Source organism: Emys orbicularis, chromosome 19 (assembly GCF_028017835.1).
Source record: "Emys orbicularis isolate rEmyOrb1 chromosome 19, rEmyOrb1.hap1, whole genome shotgun sequence".
Classification (NCBI taxonomy): domain Eukaryota; kingdom Metazoa; phylum Chordata; order Testudines; family Emydidae; genus Emys; species Emys orbicularis.
The window spans coordinates 2,243,873-2,260,467 of NC_088701.1; the positions used below are offsets into that span (position 1 = coordinate 2,243,873).

Sequence of the window (16,595 nt, forward strand, 5' to 3'; positions counted from 1 at the left end):
TCGTCCTGTCCAGACTTGCTGCTGAATCCCACAAACGCTTCTCGCCCGGGCGGGAGGCGGGAGGAGGGGAAGGGCCCCAGAGAGAGGGAATGGGAGAGGGAGGGAGGGAGGGAAAGAAGGGCAGGAAAAGGAGCACGTGAAGGAGCGATAGAGGGGGCAGGAACGGAGGAGAAAGCTGGAGCCGCCCGACCTTTGGCCAGCCTCGGTTTGTCTTTCAGAGGGAAGATGGCAGAGAGCTCCCTGTACACGCAGCGCCTAGAGGCCATCGTGGTGAGTGGACCCCTCCCCACCCCCAGGGACCCCGGCCAAGACAGGACTAGGGTCCTTGGCCGGAACTGGGCACAGGAGAGGCCCACAGCTGGTGCCCCCGGGGGCAGTGGCAGGGGCAGAGGAATCCAATCCGACAGAGGACAAATATGCCTCCGAGAGCCGGAGAATGGAGCAGCCGGGAGCTCCCCCCACAGCCAGCGCTCCTGCCCCGCTCCCCACAGCGCCCCCTGCTAGGAGAGACTGGCACTGGACTAGCCAGGAGCTCCTCCCACGGCCAGCGCTCCTGCCCCGCTCCCCACAGCGCCCCCTGCTAGGAGAGACTGGCACTGGACTAGCCAGGAGCTCCTCCCACGGCCAGCGCTCCTGCCCCGCTCCCCACAGCGCCCCCTGCTAGGAGAGACTGGCACTGGACTAGCCAGGAGCTCCTCCCACGGCCAGCGCTCCTGCCCCGCTCCCCACAGCGCCCCCTGCTAGGAGAGACTGGCACTGGACTAGCCAGGAGCTCCTCCCACGGCCAGCGCTCCTGCCCTGCTCCCCACAGCGCCCCCTGCTGGGAGAGACTGGCACTGGACTAGCCAGGAGCTCCTCCCACGGCCAGCGCTCCTGCCCTGCTCCCCACAGCGCCCCCTGCTGGGAGAGACTGGCACTGGACTAGCCAGGAGCTCCTCCCACGGCCAGCGCTCCTGCCCTGCTCCCCACAGCGCCCCCTGCTGGGAGGGGCTGGGACCGGAGTAGCCAGGAGCTCCTCCCACAGCCAGCGCTCCTGCCCTGCTCCCCACAGCGCCCCCTGCTGGGAGAGACTGGCACTGGACTAGCCACGAGCTCCCCCCACAGCCAGCCGTCCAGCTGTCCAGGCAACAGGTGCTGGGCAGAGGGGGACTTAGTCCAGTTTCTGTGCCTGCTGGAGCTGACAACCGGCCTGTTCGTCACAGCGGTGACCTCCTGTCTCTGCAGGCCCATGGGCTGGGCTGAATCCTGGAGCCAGGCAGCTCTTAGCAGCCAGGGGAGTAACCTGAGCCCGGCTCCCCCCCCCCCGACTTCCCCCCCCCGTCATTAACAGATCAATTATTCAGCAGGCAGTGGCTCCAGAAGCCGCTTTTCTCCGGTCCAGGCCTTTCAGGCTGAGAGAGGGACCTGGAGGCCTGCCCAGCCCAGCGCAGCCCCCTGGGAAAGGGGGTGGGGGAGAAGGGGGATCGGGCAGGGGCCGGGATGGAGCAGCAGGCATGTGGGGGTAGCGATATGCATGGGCCCACACGACATGGACATGGGTGTGAACAGCATTTGTACCATGCGTGTGCACACGGGGTGAATAGTGTCAGGAACACGCGTGTGCACAGAGGTTGTGATGCAGCAGGCAGAGGCATGTGCACATGGCAATGAATAGCAACAGAGACACACGTGTGCACAAAGGCAAACGACAACAGGGACACACATGGGCATAGAGGCATGAAAAGCAGCGGGGACACACATGTGCACTCAGAGAATGAACAGAAGCAAGGATGCATGTGCACGGGTGGTGAACAGGGTCAGGGAAAACACATGTGTGCATGGGCTGAATAGTGTCAGGGACACATGTGCATTCAGTGCGTGAACAGCAGCAGAGACACACGTGTGCATGGGTGAATAGTGTCAGGGACACGTGTGTGCACGCGGGGTGAACAGCAGCAGGGACATGTGTGTGCACGGGTGACTAGTGTCAGGGACATGCGTGTGCACTCGGAATGCACAGAAGCAAGGACACACATGTGCAGATGGGTGAATAGTGTTAGGGACACGTGTGTGCACGTGGGGAGAACAACGGCAAGGACACGTGTGTGCACGGGTGACTAGTGTCAGGGACATGCGTGTGCACTCGGAATGCACAGAAGCAAGGACACACATGTGCAGATGGGTGAATAGTGTTAGGGACACGTGTGTGCACGCGGGGAGAACAACGGCAAGGACACGTGTGTGCATGGGTGAATAGTGTCAGGGACATGCGTGTGCACTCGGAATGCACAGAAGCAAGGACAGGTGTGTGCAGGGTGGCGAACAGGGACAGGGACAACACGCATGTGCAGATGGGTGACTAGTGTCAGGGACACGCGTGTGCACGTGGGGAGAACAGCAGCAAGGACACACGTGTGCATGGGTGAATAGTGTCAGGGACATGCGTGTGCACTCGGAATGCACAGCAGCAAGGACACGCGTGTGCATGGGTGAATAGTGTCAGGGACACGTGTGTGCACTCGGAATGCAGAGAAGCAAGGACACGCGTGTGCACGTGGGGTGAACAGCAGCAGGGACACACGTGTGTGCAGATGGGTGACTAGTGTCAGGGACACGCGTGTGCACGCGGGTCTATCCCGTGCCAGCTCCTCAGGGTCCCCATTGGCCGCGCCAGGGTTAAAGCCCCGGCGCCGCAGCCTGGGCCGCCCGCGGGAGCGCACGTGGGCTCCCCCCGCCCAGGGCCCTTTGTCCGCGGCTCGCCGCGTCTGGCCCCGCAGGGCGGCGGCTCCAGCCTCACTCCTGCTGCTCCCCGGCTGCAGGGGCGGCGCAAGGTGCAGGAGCGGATCCTCCGGACGCGCCGGGAGCTGGAGGAGGAGAAACTCCGAGCCCAGCAGCTCAAGGTACCGGGATCGGGGGCAGCGGGGGCGGTGGGTGAGGGCTGTGGGGGGTGTTAGGGGAACTGGGGTGTGTGGTCTCCTGGGGGGGGGGTGTTAGGGGAACTGGGGATTGTGGGGGGTGTTAGGGAACCTGGGGGGTGAGGGGGTCTGTGTTAGGGAGTAGGGTCTCCTGTGGGGGGTGCTTGGGGGGATGGGAGGTGTTAGGGGGGTGGGGTCTCCTGGGGGTGAGGGAGGGGGTCTGTGGGTGGTAGGTGACTTGGGGGGTGGGGTCTGTGGGGGGTGTTAGGGGACATGGGGGGGTCGGTGGAGGGTGGGTGGGGGTTAGGGGAGCTGGGGGGGTGGTCTTCTGGGATGTGGGTGGCATCTGGGGGGGGTGTTAGGGGACCTTGTGGTTGGGGATGTGGTCTTCTGGGGGGGTCTGCTGGGGGTCAGCCCAGCAAAAGGGGTGCCAGGGTCCCTGGCTGCCTTGGGAGTTGTGGGGGCAGGGATTGCTTGCCAGCGTGGGCTGCTGGGGGATTTGGGGGGTGACAGGTTCCTGCACAGGGACACCCCCCCCCCATAGGGTGGTGGCTACCTGAGCCCTGCTGTGTGCAGCACATGGCAAACCCCTTGGCACTGATGTGAGCTGGGGGGAGGGGCCACGTGCATTTTGCTCAAGGTGGGGAAGCAACTCCCACCACCCCACTTTTCCTGTCCTGGGGTCCCCCCACGGCACAGATCCTATCACCAGTCAGAGGCCACCCGCTGCCTGGCTCCTGGGGCAGGTGGAGCCACCTGCCAGGTGCTGAAGTGCCACAGGCCACTGAACCGGAGTGTGTGTGTGTGTGTGGTGCAGGCGTGTGTACACGTGTGTGTGGCTGTGGCTGTCTATGTGTGTGCATGTGCATTTGTATGTCCATGCCTGTGCACATGTGTGCATCCCTGGTCTAGCATTGTGCACGAAGCATGAGTAGCAGCAGGGTCACTGGTGTAGTCGGTGTGTGCGTGTCTGTATGTCCCTGTGTACATGTATGGACGCTATACTTGGACACATGTTTGCATGGAGCAGGAGCAATGGCAAGGAGACGTGTGCTGGGGGGTGAGGAGCTGTAATAGAACACATGGGGCGTGTCGATGTCCATGTGACTGCGTGACAGCATGGGTGCATGGCTGTATGGCGCTGGGGGGGCACGTGGGTACATGTGGCCTCGATCCAGGGCGTGGGGGGAGGGGCAGGCTGCTAGAGGATGCTCTGCTCTCTTCCACCCCCCCCAGAGGAAGTCACTGCGAGACCGGTGGCTGATGGAGGGGTCGTGTCTGCCCCCCGAGAACAACCCCACCTCCCCACTATGGCAGACACAGTCCCGCATCCAGGAGCTAGAGCAGGATCTGTCCAGGTAAGGAGAGGGCAGTGGGTACGTCGCAGGGGAGATCTGCAGCGGGCCTCTTCCCCAGGAGGGATCACAAAGCATTTTACATGCTTCACCCAGCACTGAAATGCAGCCACCTCTGGGGCGGGGCTTGGCAGCTCTTTAACGGCCACACAGCAATGCAGCACTGGGGAATTACTCATTCAGCCTTGAGCTACAGCCACCTCGCAGGGCAGGGCAGGGCTGCTGATTAACTCCCACCCAGCAAATTGCCTGGGGATTGCTCACTGGATGCTGAAATGCAGCCATCTCTGGGGTGAGGCGTGCAGCTGTTTAACAGCCACACAGCAGTTCGGGACAGGAAGGAAGATCTGATGGGGATTTTAGGGAAGCAAGGTGGAAGCAGCCAGATTTGGAATTGGGGACTGGCCGCCCAAACTTTTGGTGGGGGACATGAGCCCTCCGTACTTCACCCCCTCCCCTGCCTGGACCGGAAGAAGCATGCAAGTAAAACACAGCAAAGGAATCTGACATTTACAAAGCAGACAAACTGCCTTCGCTACAGCTTCTGTGGTTTCAGACCAAGCGCTGAGGGAATCAAAAGGAGGACACGGGGCGGGGAGGTGACTGAATGCCGAGTAAGCAGCACTCCGCAGGATTAAATCATTGCTCAGAACAACGGGCAAGACGAGCCACAGCTGAGCAAGTCGCACGCGTTGAATTTGGAAGGTTCATTAAACCGTGGAACTTTTTATCCCTGTGCACAGAGGGACCCCCCGCCCTGGGGTCCATCCATCTAAAGGGGCCTTTGAGATCTCTCTGCCCAATCAGAGTTGCTTTCACCCAGCAATCTCACAGCGCTTTGCCAGGGCAGGGGGAAACTGAGGCACAGAGCAGGGCAGTGACTTGCCCAGGGCCACAGGGTGAGGCAGGAGCAGAGCTGGGAATGGAACCCAGGAATCCTGACTCCCAGTCCCCCCCGCTCTAGCCTCTAGGTTTACAGTCGCTCGGACCAGGGCGTCCCTCCCCCGGCTCCCCCTTCTCCATCGTGTCAAACATAAGCTGCTTGTCGTCTCTTTCCCGGCCTCTCCCCGCCGGACCAATTGTCTCTCATTGAGCTGCCAACTCCCGTCTCCAGCGCCCGCCTGGACCCTTTGCAAACCAGCCCCGCGGTGCTTTCTCCCTGCTTGGGAGCAGCTCCCCGTAACCCCCTAGAAGCGCCTCATTATCCACCTGCAAATCCCTCCCCTTTGCCGGGAGGCCTGCAACCAACCCGAGAAGGGCTGAGCTGAGCTGGGCTTGTTTGCCTGTCTGTAACCAGCGGGTGTCTCTTGCCCCAGACATAGATCGGACGCTCTCTACAGCACCTACCGCAGTGCTGGGGCACCTAGGCTTTCCCGTAATACACCTAATCATCGCCAGAGATTTAGCTGCTTCTCAAAACCAGAGATGGGGCACCCAGGAGACCTGACTCCCAGTCCCCCTTGCTCCAACCCCTGGACCGTGCTGCCTGTGCATGTGAACACGTAACAAACAAGAAGGATATTGACAACGTGATCTAATGTCAATGTGCCCATTTATATAGAACCCGCCATTTCAACCAGCCGGATTAGAAAAGCCAATGAAACTGGCGTGCACATGGGAATAAACTGGCAGGGGTGTGTGCGTGTGAACGCACATGCTAGTTAGGGAGACACCCTTTCAGTCTGGCACGTGGAATCGGAACTGTTCACCTATGTGGCTTAGCCCCTATACTGCTCCCAAATAAAGGAGATTTCCCTTTTGATCAGGGTTCCCTTGCATCAGGTGCTGCCCAGACATAGTGAGGGACAGTCCTTGCTCCAGAGAGCTCACAGGCTAAATACATAAAGGATGGGAGAGGAAACTGAGGCACGATGAAGGGCAACATCTTGCCAGGGATAGAACTCAGGTGTCCTGACTTGCAGGGGCCTGTACTTTAGTTTTTGCTCCTGGGACATCGTAAGAGGCCAATGGGGTTTTTACCCCCAACAGGCAGGGGCCAGAGCAAAATTCTACATGGCCGAACTGAGCTCAGCTTCTCTGCTTTCCTGCCTGGGAGCCTGGTTGTGGCCGGGGAGCAGGGTCGGCCCCAGTCCCCATGGAAAGGGACCCAGCCTGGGAGCTTTTCTCTCCCTCTCTCTGCAGCCTCCAGTCCCAGATGCAGCAGCTGGATAACCCGGAGCATCCCGGCAGGCCACACGAGGCCTTGGAAGATGCTAAGCAGCCAGCAGGGGGCACCTGTGAGGTAATGCAGCTGGGCAGGTGGGGCCTGCGGGAGCAGGAGGAGGGGGGAGCGCATGCTGCAACAGCCCAGGAAGAGGGGGAGCTGTGGGGCAGGGGGCTGCACGCCATACCCAAGCCAGGGGGAGCCCCCCTCTGCATGCTCCCAACAATTGACTCCTGGGTGGGCACATGGGGCGGGTAAGAGGCAGCGGGGGATGGGACAGGCTCAGTCCCCCTGAAGATCTAGTGGGGTCCCTCTGTGGTTATGCAGACAGCACAGCCCGGCGGTGAACGTGCTGCCTGCGGGGGGTAGAGTCTCCTAACCCCCACCCAGCCCTCCCCTGCTACCCAAGGGGGAGTCAGACCCCTCTGCCCCCTGGCCTGGCTTGGTGACATTTCATTGACCCTGGCGGCTAAAAACACAATACTGCTTGTGCCCTGACATGCAAAACATTCTGGCCACTGACCAGACGGGACCCTGCCACCTATTGTAATTACCCCTGGTCAGGCCACTGGCCAGCTAAGTTGGGGGGGCTTTCAGCCTCCCCAGTCCGCCCCTCCTGAGCGGCTCCTGTTCTATCCCTTTCCCCGCCTGGGGTTGTCTCGTCTCTATGGTTTATCGCCTAAATTCTTCCCCCGGGCCTGTGTCTGAGCCTCTGGCCTCTTTTCAGGACTCCTGGGTTCTCCTTATGTTTCCTTTTGGGCTTCGATTGCTTCCTTCTTGGGCTGCAAAAACAACCCCAGATGAGGCAAAACTGACCCCTGGCAAACAGGAGGCCGGAGCCATTCTGGGCCAATACATTGTCCCCTGTCCCCTCCCCAAGCTGTCACCCCCACCCCCTAAGGCGCCCGTGTCTCTCTTTCAGGCCCGTGGGGCTGGCTCTGCTTCGACAGGTGAGTTGTTCCCTGTTGGCTGGGAAAGCGGCCGGGGCTGGTTTCCCCAGGGGGTCATGGCTAGGTTCCTTCCTGAGGCTCGGGGGGGCTCAAGGGGGTCGAGGCTCAGGGAATGGGGTGGGGGGGGTTGGTGTCAGCCGCAGGACGTGAGCTGGCGATGGGATGGTGCCGCAGCATGTGGGGAGGTAGCGGGACCCCGCAGCTCAGGTTGTGGTGCCTGGGGGTCTGGGGGAGTAGCCGGCTGGGGAAAGCCTCCATGCCCGGAAGCTGACCACGTGGGCAAGAGAGGGGAACGGCCCCTGCTCTGCGGGCTTGTCCCAGGGCTGCCCATGGAGCATGGAGGCTGACGACTGGGGAGGGGGCGTCCCAATGTAATATCGATGGGGCAGGGGGGCTCCTCTCCCCATAGGGGGTCCCTCTGGGGCAGGGCAGAAGAGGGAGGGTGCAGGGGAGCCTGTCTCGGTGATCGACCCGGCCTCCTTTCTCTTACAACCAAACCCAGGTGGGGGGGGTTGTGGCTGCGAGACCGAACCTGCCCTCCGCCTGGCTCCAGTGCCCCCCAAGAGGGCCATGCGAGCAGCAGCCCGGGAGACCCTGGAGAATGGGGATGTGTCGAGAGCAGGTGAGCGTTCGGACGGGGCGGGGCACCATCGCTCCCAGAGCCCTGGTCCGGGAGCTAGGCCAGTACTACAGGGCAGCCGGGGCCAAATCTCAGCCTGGGGATTCCTGCATGGGAAGTGGTTAGAGCAGGGGGCTGGGGGTCAGGACTCCTGGGTTCTATCCTGGCTCTGGGAAGGGAGTAGGGTCTAGTGGTTAGAGCAGGGGGCTGGGAGCCAGGACTCCTGGGTTCTATCCCGGCTCTGGGAAGGGAGTAGGGTCTAGTGGTTAGAGCAGGGGGGCCAGGACTCCTGGGTTCTATCCCGGCTCTGGGAAGGGAGTAGGGTCTAGTGGTTAGAGCAGGGGGCTAGGAGCCAGGACTCCTGGGTTCTGATCTCAGCTGGGGGATGGAAGGTTGGCGCAATGGGGAGATGAGGGTACTGGGAACCAGTATCCTTGGGTTCCTTTCCTGACTCTGCCACAACTTCCCCAGGTGGCCTTGGGCCATTCTACTAGTGAACCATTCCGCAAAGGGCCCCTAAGGACACCACGGCTGGCTCTCTGCTACCCCTCTTTGGGGCCAGGGTGTTACAAAAAACCCCTTACCAGAGTCCCCAAAGAGAGTCAGTTTATAACCCCCAGATCTAGAGCACGGAGCCCTTAAACTACCACGACATCTGGTCCATCAGTGTAGCACATACCACACTCCGGCAGCTTTCACCGCACTTGGGTTCACCTTCAGTCCTCTCCTGGCCATCTGCCAGGTCCGGCCCCCCAGCCCCACACTTCCCAGTGGACCCCCTTCCCCCCACTGGGAGGGCATGCTCAGCCAGGGAGCCTCCATCACTTCCTCTCAGAGACATCCCCCCGCTATTCCCCTGGCCCTCGGCTCCGGCTCAGAAGACAGTAGGCAACTCCGGCCTTCAGCCTGGCAAACTCCTCTGGTACCTTCAGCCTTCCCCCAGGGCCCTTTACATCCTCCTGTCAGGATCTCTTCCCTCTCTGATTCTCCTGGATCCCTTATAGCCCCAGCTGCTGCCCCTGCCCCCTTGACTGGCCCAATTGGGCACAGCTGTACCCTATGTCACAGGAAGCAGGTCCAGCTCCTCTGTGCTGACAAGTCACCTCCCTGTTTGTGCCTTGGTTTCCCCACCAGTCACATGGGACCGATCTCCCCCTGTGCCCGGCGTGGGGCGGCTCAGTCCAGAGAGGTCTGTGAAGCGCTCTGTAATGCAGGGAGGCGAAGGGGCAAAGCCCACTGACCCCTGCAGTAATGACCACCTCCAGCAGGGGGCCTCCTGCTTGGGGACCGGTCTGAAGGATCCCCCAGGTGATGCTGTTGCCTAGAGACCAGTATCTCCTCAGCCACCTTGGGACAGGTCCCCCTCCCCCTGGGGCCATGGGGAGAGATCCAAGGGGCTGACCTATGTTCTCTTTTGCCTTCAAGGTCCCTTCGGCGTGGAGGGTGTTGGCCCTGGGGAGGGCAAGACTGAAGCCAGCTCTGCTGCTCTGGGAACTCAGGATGACGGAGCAGGGGCGTCCGCCAAGCAGCCGGAGAAGCTGGGTGTGGGCAAGGTGGAGATGATCATTAGAAACCACCTGGGCCAGGAAGTGGGCAGCATGGACGCCATCGGGCGGACATCCCCGGAGACGGAGGGGGAAGCTCCCCGGGGAGAGAATGGATTGGAGGAGGCTTGGGACGGAAGGACCGAGCGGGAGCCGCAGAGCCCGCCCGCCCTTGTGAGTGACGCCCTGGACAGCGGGATGGAGGAGAACGTGGCAGGGGAAGGGAGCAGAGAGGGGCCGGAGGGGGAATCCGGGGTGCAGGAGCGGGAGGCGCAGGCCCGGCCGGATGAGAACTGCTGCCTCGATTCCCCGAGGCCCGAGCCGGACGGGGAGCTGGAGGAACCGATCGGGGTCGTGGAAGAGGGGGAGATCTCGGCTGAGCCTGCCAGGGGAGCCACGGGAATGGAGGAGGCAGAGGCTGCCCAGAGGACTCAGCACAGGGCAGCAGAACCAGAGAGGCCGGAGGAGCTGGGACCCACCCAGGGGAGAGGCCCTATGTGGCAGGAGCCTGCTAGGGAACAGGAGTGTCAGGTGTCCCCCGGGGCGGAGCTTCCCCAGGCTGCAGGGATGGGGGAAGGAGCAGAGACAAAGGCTTATTTGCAGGACCAGATCCCCGCCCCCCAAGAGGCTAAAGGAGTCCCGCAGCACCAGATCCCAGCTCCGCAGCACCAGATCCCCTCCCCCCAAGAGGCTAAAGGAGCTCCGCAGCACCAGATCCCAGCTCCGCAGCACCAGATCCCAGCTCTGCAGGACCAGATCCCCTCCCCCCAAGAGGCTAAAGGAGCCCCGCAGGACCAGATCCCCTCCCCCCAAGAGGCTAAAGGAGCCCCACAGCACCAGATCCCAGCTCTGCAGGACCAGATCCCCTCCCCCCAAGAGGCTAAAGGAGCTCTGCAGGACCAGATCCCAGCTCTGCAGGACCAGATCCCAGCTCTGCAGGACCAGATCCTCTCCCCCCAAGAGGCTAAAGGAGCTCCGCAGGACCAGATCCCATCAGTTGTCCAGGACCAGATCCCTTCCTCTCTGCAGGAGGCTGAAATATCTATGCAAAACCAGATCCCAACTGTGCAGGACCAGATCCCATTGTCTCTGCTGGAAGTTAAAACATCTCTTCAGGGCCAGATCCTCTCACCACAAGAGGCTAAGGCAGCGCTCCAGGACCAGATCCCTTCCTCTCTGCGGGACCAGATCCCTTCCTCTCTACAGGAAGCTAATGCATCTCTCCAGGATCAGATCCCATCAGCTCTCCAGAACCAGATCCCATCTCCCCAAGAAGCTAAAGTAGCTCTGCAGGACCAGATCCCTTCCTCTCTGCGGGACCAGATCCAATCTTTGCGGGACCAGATCCCTTCCTCTCTGCAGGACCAGATCCCTTCCTCTCTGCAGGAAGCTAACACATCTCTCCAGGATCAGATCCCATCTCCCCAAGAAGCTAAAGTAGCTCTGCAGAATCAGATCCCTTCCTCTCTGCAGGACCAGATCCCTTCCTCTCTGCAGGAAGCTAACACATCTCTGCAGGACCAGATCCCTTCACCCCACGAAGCTAAACATTCATTCCACAGCCAGATCCCCTCCAGCCAAGAGCCAATCCCTGCCCTTCACGGGGAGCTACCGCTTACCCCACGGGAGTTGCCATCCGGCGGAGCACCCGCCCTGGAGCAGGTGCCTTCCCGACCCAGGGAGAGCATGACCCTGAAAGGAGGCGGCGGCACTGGCCTGGTTCCATCGACTGCAGAAGAAACCACCGAAAACCTGGGGAAGCTCCACCCGGAGCAGCAGCCTCTGCTCAAGGAAGCCTCTGGGCTCCGGACGGGCTGGAAGGAGCCACTCGATCCCGTGGCCAGGAGCCTGCAGCCGGGAGCTGGCACCTTGAAGTCGCTGGCAGCTGTGAGCCCAGAGGCCCCGACATACACCACCGCCTCTGCCAACACCGCCTCTCCCTGCCAGGGCAGGAGCGCCACCCCCCCCCGGCCGGGAGACGGGCAGGAGACGGGCAGACGCAAGCAGAAGACGTGCCAGTGCTGCTCTGTCATGTGATCCTGGCCGCGGGGATGGGGCGTCGAGAGCCCCAGCCGGAGACTGGCTGATCAGAGGGACTTTGCTCCAGTGACTGGGGGCCCATGCAGCCGCAGCTCAGCCCCTGGGGTTTGAATTCCCCCGGGCAGGCTGTTCGTTTGTACCGCCTGATGTTTTCCTATGGAGGGGTGCCTGGGGTAGGCAGTTAGTTTGGGAGGCACCTGTCTCCTGCTGGCAGGACATGGCTGCTGCGCTAATTTCACGTCTGATCGGTTCTGTCCCAAGCCCCTGCATAGAGGGGTCCTTTTCCTTCCGTCCCTGCCACGTCTGCCCCCTTCTGGAGCTCTGAGTGCTGGGCAAAGGGGGGAAGGATGGGGGTGTCCTGTTCCTGGGTGTTCAGGGCCCCAGCTCACACTTCTGCACACGCCTGTATACACGCACGCTCGCCCCCCCCCCCGCATGAATGCACATGCATGCACACACGCCCCTGCCCAAATACAAACCTCTGCATACAAACACGTGTACACGCACCCGGTCTCCCGCACACCCCTGACTACGCAGACAAGCCCCCAGGTACAAATACATGCTCACAAGTGCACGTACACCCCCAGTACAGCAGTACACACAGACACAATGCTTACCCCTCTGCACACAGACACTGCACACGCATCACAGCCCAGACCACTGCACTCACACACACACACACACACACAGGCCCCACACAATCGCAGGTGCACTTGGGCACACTGGCAGGCGCACACCCAGACGTACACACGCGAGCACGTGGGCGCTGCCCGGCTGCCTGCTCCTCAACATGTCTTGGCCGAGAGACCTTTCCCAGAGTTGTCGCCGCGCCAGGAGGGGGTGCCCCAGAAACCACCTCCTCCCACAGTCCTCAGCACAGCTTTCCAGCGCCTGCATCCTGCCCCTTGCAGGACCAAACCCCCTTTCCCAGCTCTGGCTCGGGCAGCCCTGGAACTCAGTAAGGGGACAGGCTGGAGCAGCCTGAGCCTGAGGTATTTCGGTGTCCCTGAGGATCTGGGCATCAGTAGAACACCCTAGGACAGCCCCCAAAGCTGGGTTTGTCTCTGCTCCCCCCCCCTTTTAAACCGCTCTTGTTTGGAATGAGTGAGTGTGAGCCAGGCACGCGGGCTGGCCTTGAGCCGTCCAGCAGGGGTCAGTACTGAGTGATTCGCAATTAAAGTCACTTTCCATGGGAAGCTGCTGCTTGTGACTGTGTGGGGGAGACCAGACAGCAAGTGTGAAAAATCGGGACGGGGGCAGGGGGTAATAGGAACCTATATAAGAAAAAGACCCCAAAATCGGGACTGTCCCTATAAAATCGGGACATCTGGTCACCCTACCCAGTGATGGCCTGCTGCGTGCTGTGCCCACCTCTGCCATTTTACTACTGGGTGACGTGGGCAAGTGCCATCCCCTCTCTGGCCTCAGTTTCCCCTCCCACCCTCTTTGTCTGGGTGAGCGTTGCCGGGCAGGGACTGTCCCTCACTGTGTGTCTGTGCAGTGCCCAGCACAGCGAGATCCAGCGCCCAGCCTGAGGGGGACTTTGATCTCGGTCGGGGTCTGTGCCCGGATCTAATAATAGGCACCAAGCTCGGGGCGGATCCCCATTTCAGAGAGGGGGAGGCTGACCTAGGGAATCGCTGCTCCCTCGGCAATACGCCCTCCCTCCCCGTGCTGAGAATAGGGCTCCTGGGTTCTGGCCCAGCTCTGGGAGACAAGTGGGGTCACGCGCATTGCAGCGGGGGGCTGGGAGTCAGGACCCTGCCTCCTGTGCTCAGCTCTCTAGTGAGTTGGAGCGGGGGGTGGGAGGCTGGATTTCTGGGTTCTAGCCCCAGCTATGGGAGGAGAGTGTGGTGTAGTGGTTAGAGCCGGGGGCTGGGAGTCAGCGACTCCAGATTTACACCCGAGCGCATCCTTGGACCCCGATGCTGTTACTCCGGCTTTGCAGCCCTGGTTCCACGTCTGGGCTTGTCTTCTCGCGAGGGGCTGCCCAGATTTCAGCGCTCAGAGCAGCCCCTGACTGCGGACGGGGGTAGCAGCTCCGAGCTGCTGTTTGCCCCCAGTGCTGCAGTCCAGGCAGTGACAGCGGGAGCCCAGACTCACGCCCCGCCCCGGTCTCTGCCAGCACAGACTGTCCCATCACCCAGGGCCCTGCTGCTGCCTTCACCCGAATGAAATCTCCCCCCAACGAGCTGCCAGCTCTGAGCACGTCCCAGCAAGGGCTGCTGGGGAGATGTCACCGGGTGATGCTCAGCGTCTCGCCTGAGCCTGGATTGTCCGTTTTAAACGCTTCCAGAGCCGCTGGAGTGGGTGGGGCCGGATCCCCAGCTGGTGTAGATCAAGGCAGTGTCATTGGCCGTGTGGGGCTGTTTGACACCTGCTGAGTCTCTGGCCCTGGCCGCTGAATGAAATCAGTGGGAATTCAGCACTGGGAGTTTCCCAGGGGCTGAGGAGGGTCCAGGTTTCCCCACAGGTGGGAATTCAGCACATCCCAGTGAGGCTGCGGGGGTTAAAGTCAAGTAAATTGAGATCGGATGGGGGGGGGCAGATCTCCCTCTTCTCTCTGCTCAATAGGCTGGGCATGAAATTCAAACTGCCCCCCGCCTTGGTTTGATGTCTGCCAAGTGTTGGCCTCATGCTTAAGGTCCTTAGTAGGGACTCAGGATACCTGGATTCAATTCCTGACTTATCGCCTCATTGTGTGACCTTGGACAAGGGACTTCATGGCTGTGTGCCTCGGTTTCCCTCGTTTACACTGTGAGCTTTTCCGGGGAGGGCTTGTGTCATTGTGTCCGGGCAGCGCCCAGCCCGACGGGGCCCTGTGGCTGCCCATTATTGCAGCTGGAAAGCACGGAGGATTGTTACCAGTCAGCTGTAGCAATGAGACTGGAACTCAGCTGCTGGCGCTAAAGGGGAATCGCTGTGAGCAATGCAGGGCCTATGACACACGGCTAAGCCAAACCAGCAGAGGGCAGTGGCATTACCTACGTTAGCCAGCTTGTTACAATATTAAGGGGTTCACCTCATTGGTCCCACATGGGGGGGGGAGGGGGTCTCTTAAGGGCCGTAGTCCTGCATAGTCCAACCAATTGCTCAGTTCAGGTCCCCTCCCATGCAGGTCCCAACCCCTCCCTTCATCTGTCAGGTACACACCCAGGGCTGCACCCGCTGGGCGTTTCCTACCCCTGCCAAGCCTGAGCGCAACTCCCACCCCCCCAGCAGAGGGGGCTGCGGGGCCAATTCCCCCCCCCACTCCCACATGCCCTCCTCTGCGCTGCCCGCTCACCCCGCTGAGTCGAAGCGACCGAGGCAGGCGCGGGGCTGGAGCAGGGCAGAGCTGAAGTGTCTGGCATGCACAGGGGCAGCCAGAGGGTGCCAGGGACACATGCTGAGCAGACACCTGCCCGGCTGTTGCTGGAGGAATGCTGGGCGCAGCAGCTCTGAGCCGGGGCCCTGGGCTGGGGGAGCAGAGCCTGCCCCGCCCCTGCGCGCTGCCGGGGAAGGTTGCAGCATCTCACGTATTTTGCAACTCGCCCGAGAGGAAGGATGTTCTTGTGGTCTTGGCGTAGCAGCCAGAAGGTCGCTCTGCCGCTCTCGGAGTCTAGGCAAGCTGCAGCCGCGCTCTCAGGGCCTCGGGCAGCCGGCCTGGGTTCCAGGAGCAAGTCTGGGGAATTGGGCGGCAGGACTCCTAGGTTCCCAACCCAGCTCTGGGGGGAGAGTAGGAGCCAGCGGTTAGAGGAGGGGAGTGGGCAGCAGGACTCCAGGGTCCTACGCCTGGGTCCACGACTGCCATGCTGTGTGACCTTAGCCCAGTCACTCTGTGCCTCAGTTTCCCCATCTGTAAAATGGGACTCAGGCTCCCTCCCTCCCAGGCAGTCGACGTGAGGCGCTGTAATAAGGCAGCCCCCGCCTGCAGCAGGACAAATTTCCCTCAGTCCACTCTAAAGCGAACCCAGTCTCTCTTGCTGGCCAATTCAATGGTCAGGAGAGCCCAGCTGGGAACCAGGCTCCCCACGGTCCCAGTGAACCATAATTTCCCAGTCCGCCCTGCAGGGACGTCACCTCTGGGTCACTTACCCCTGAGCCCCTCAGCACTCAGGTTCCAGGCTCTCGCTCGCCCCACTGACTGACTCTTCCACCCACAATGCAGCCCACCGACAGCCCCCCGGCCCTGGCTCTCCAGTGCTGCAGGCTGGCTGCTGCGGCGCTCCTAGCCGGCCGCCCCTGCTCCTGTGGTGAGCTTGCCGCTTTCGGCAGCTTCTGAACACCCGGCGGGAGGCAGCCGGTCACAGGTGCGCCGGACCCTGCCCAGACCCTTTGAGGTCCCAACAGGAAAGCCGCTGCTTTGTTTGTGGCAATGAACGACAGGGAGCCAAGGTTTAAAACAGGTATACAGTAGAGGTAAAAAAATACAGTACAAGTGCATGTTGTGGCGCTCCGAGCTACAGGACTTGAGTGTGGGGAGAAAGCTGGCCTAGGGACGAGGGAAACTAAGGGGGCTCTGATACCAGGGTGATGCTTAGATGGGCGGGGTCTGGGGTCTGTCACAGACCCTGGGAGGAGGGTGGTGTCTAGTGGTTGGAGCGGGGGGGCTGGGTGTCAGGACTCCTGGGTTCTCTCCCCAGCTCCAGGAGAGGAGTAGTGTGTGTAGTGGTTAGAGCAGAGGGGGCTGGTAGTCCGGAGAGGCACTCGGTCTCCATGGCCAGTCAGTCTTGGGCCTGTCTGCTAAGGCAGCCTGTCCGGGAGGTTGTCTAGGAGGGACCCGTTATACCAGCAAACTCTGTCCACCAGACAGGGACAATTCAGTCACCGCAGAATTAAGACCAGAGCAGAGCCAGCACCACTTACAGGGGAAGGTCTCCGTGTCCCATTCCCTGCCCCAACCTGAGCTTGGAGCCGGTGCCCCCTACAGGGGAAAGACCCCATGTCCCAGTCTTTGGCCCCTCGAGCCAGGCAGGCTGGGTTGGGTCTCCCGCAGCGCCTGGGGCAGTGCTGGGTGGGGCTGGTGGTTCTCGCCCAGCCGCGTCCC

At 61.5% G+C, this 16,595-nt stretch overlaps 1 protein-coding gene across 1 annotated transcript; it reads left to right on the top strand.

Moving 5' to 3' along the window:
- Positions 1–225: 225 nt before the first annotated feature.
- Positions 226–11,563, top strand: PALM3 (paralemmin 3). The gene is made up of 7 exons (XM_065419124.1): positions 226–270; positions 2,799–2,879; positions 4,131–4,252; positions 6,392–6,491; positions 7,336–7,363; positions 7,866–7,985; positions 9,408–11,563. The coding sequence occupies exons 1-7, from the start codon at positions 226–228 to the stop codon at positions 11,561–11,563; spliced, it is 2,652 nt and encodes an 883-aa protein (XP_065275196.1).
- Positions 11,564–16,595: the final 5,032 nt, after the last annotated feature.

What these genes read in the sequence shown, in the direction of transcription:
- PALM3 (XM_065419124.1), top strand. Translation starts at nt 226, where the DNA reads ATGGCAGAGAGCTCCCTGTACACGCAGCGCCTAGAGGCCATCGTG. An exon ending in AGCGCCTAGAGGCCATCGTG is followed by an intron (nt 271 to 2,798) that starts GTGAGTGGACCC and finishes CCCCGGCTGCAG; the next exon opens with GGGCGGCGCAAGGTGCAGGA. An exon ending in CAGCAGGGGGCACCTGTGAG is followed by an intron (nt 6,492 to 7,335) that starts GTAATGCAGCTG and finishes TCTCTCTTTCAG; the next exon opens with GCCCGTGGGGCTGGCTCTGC.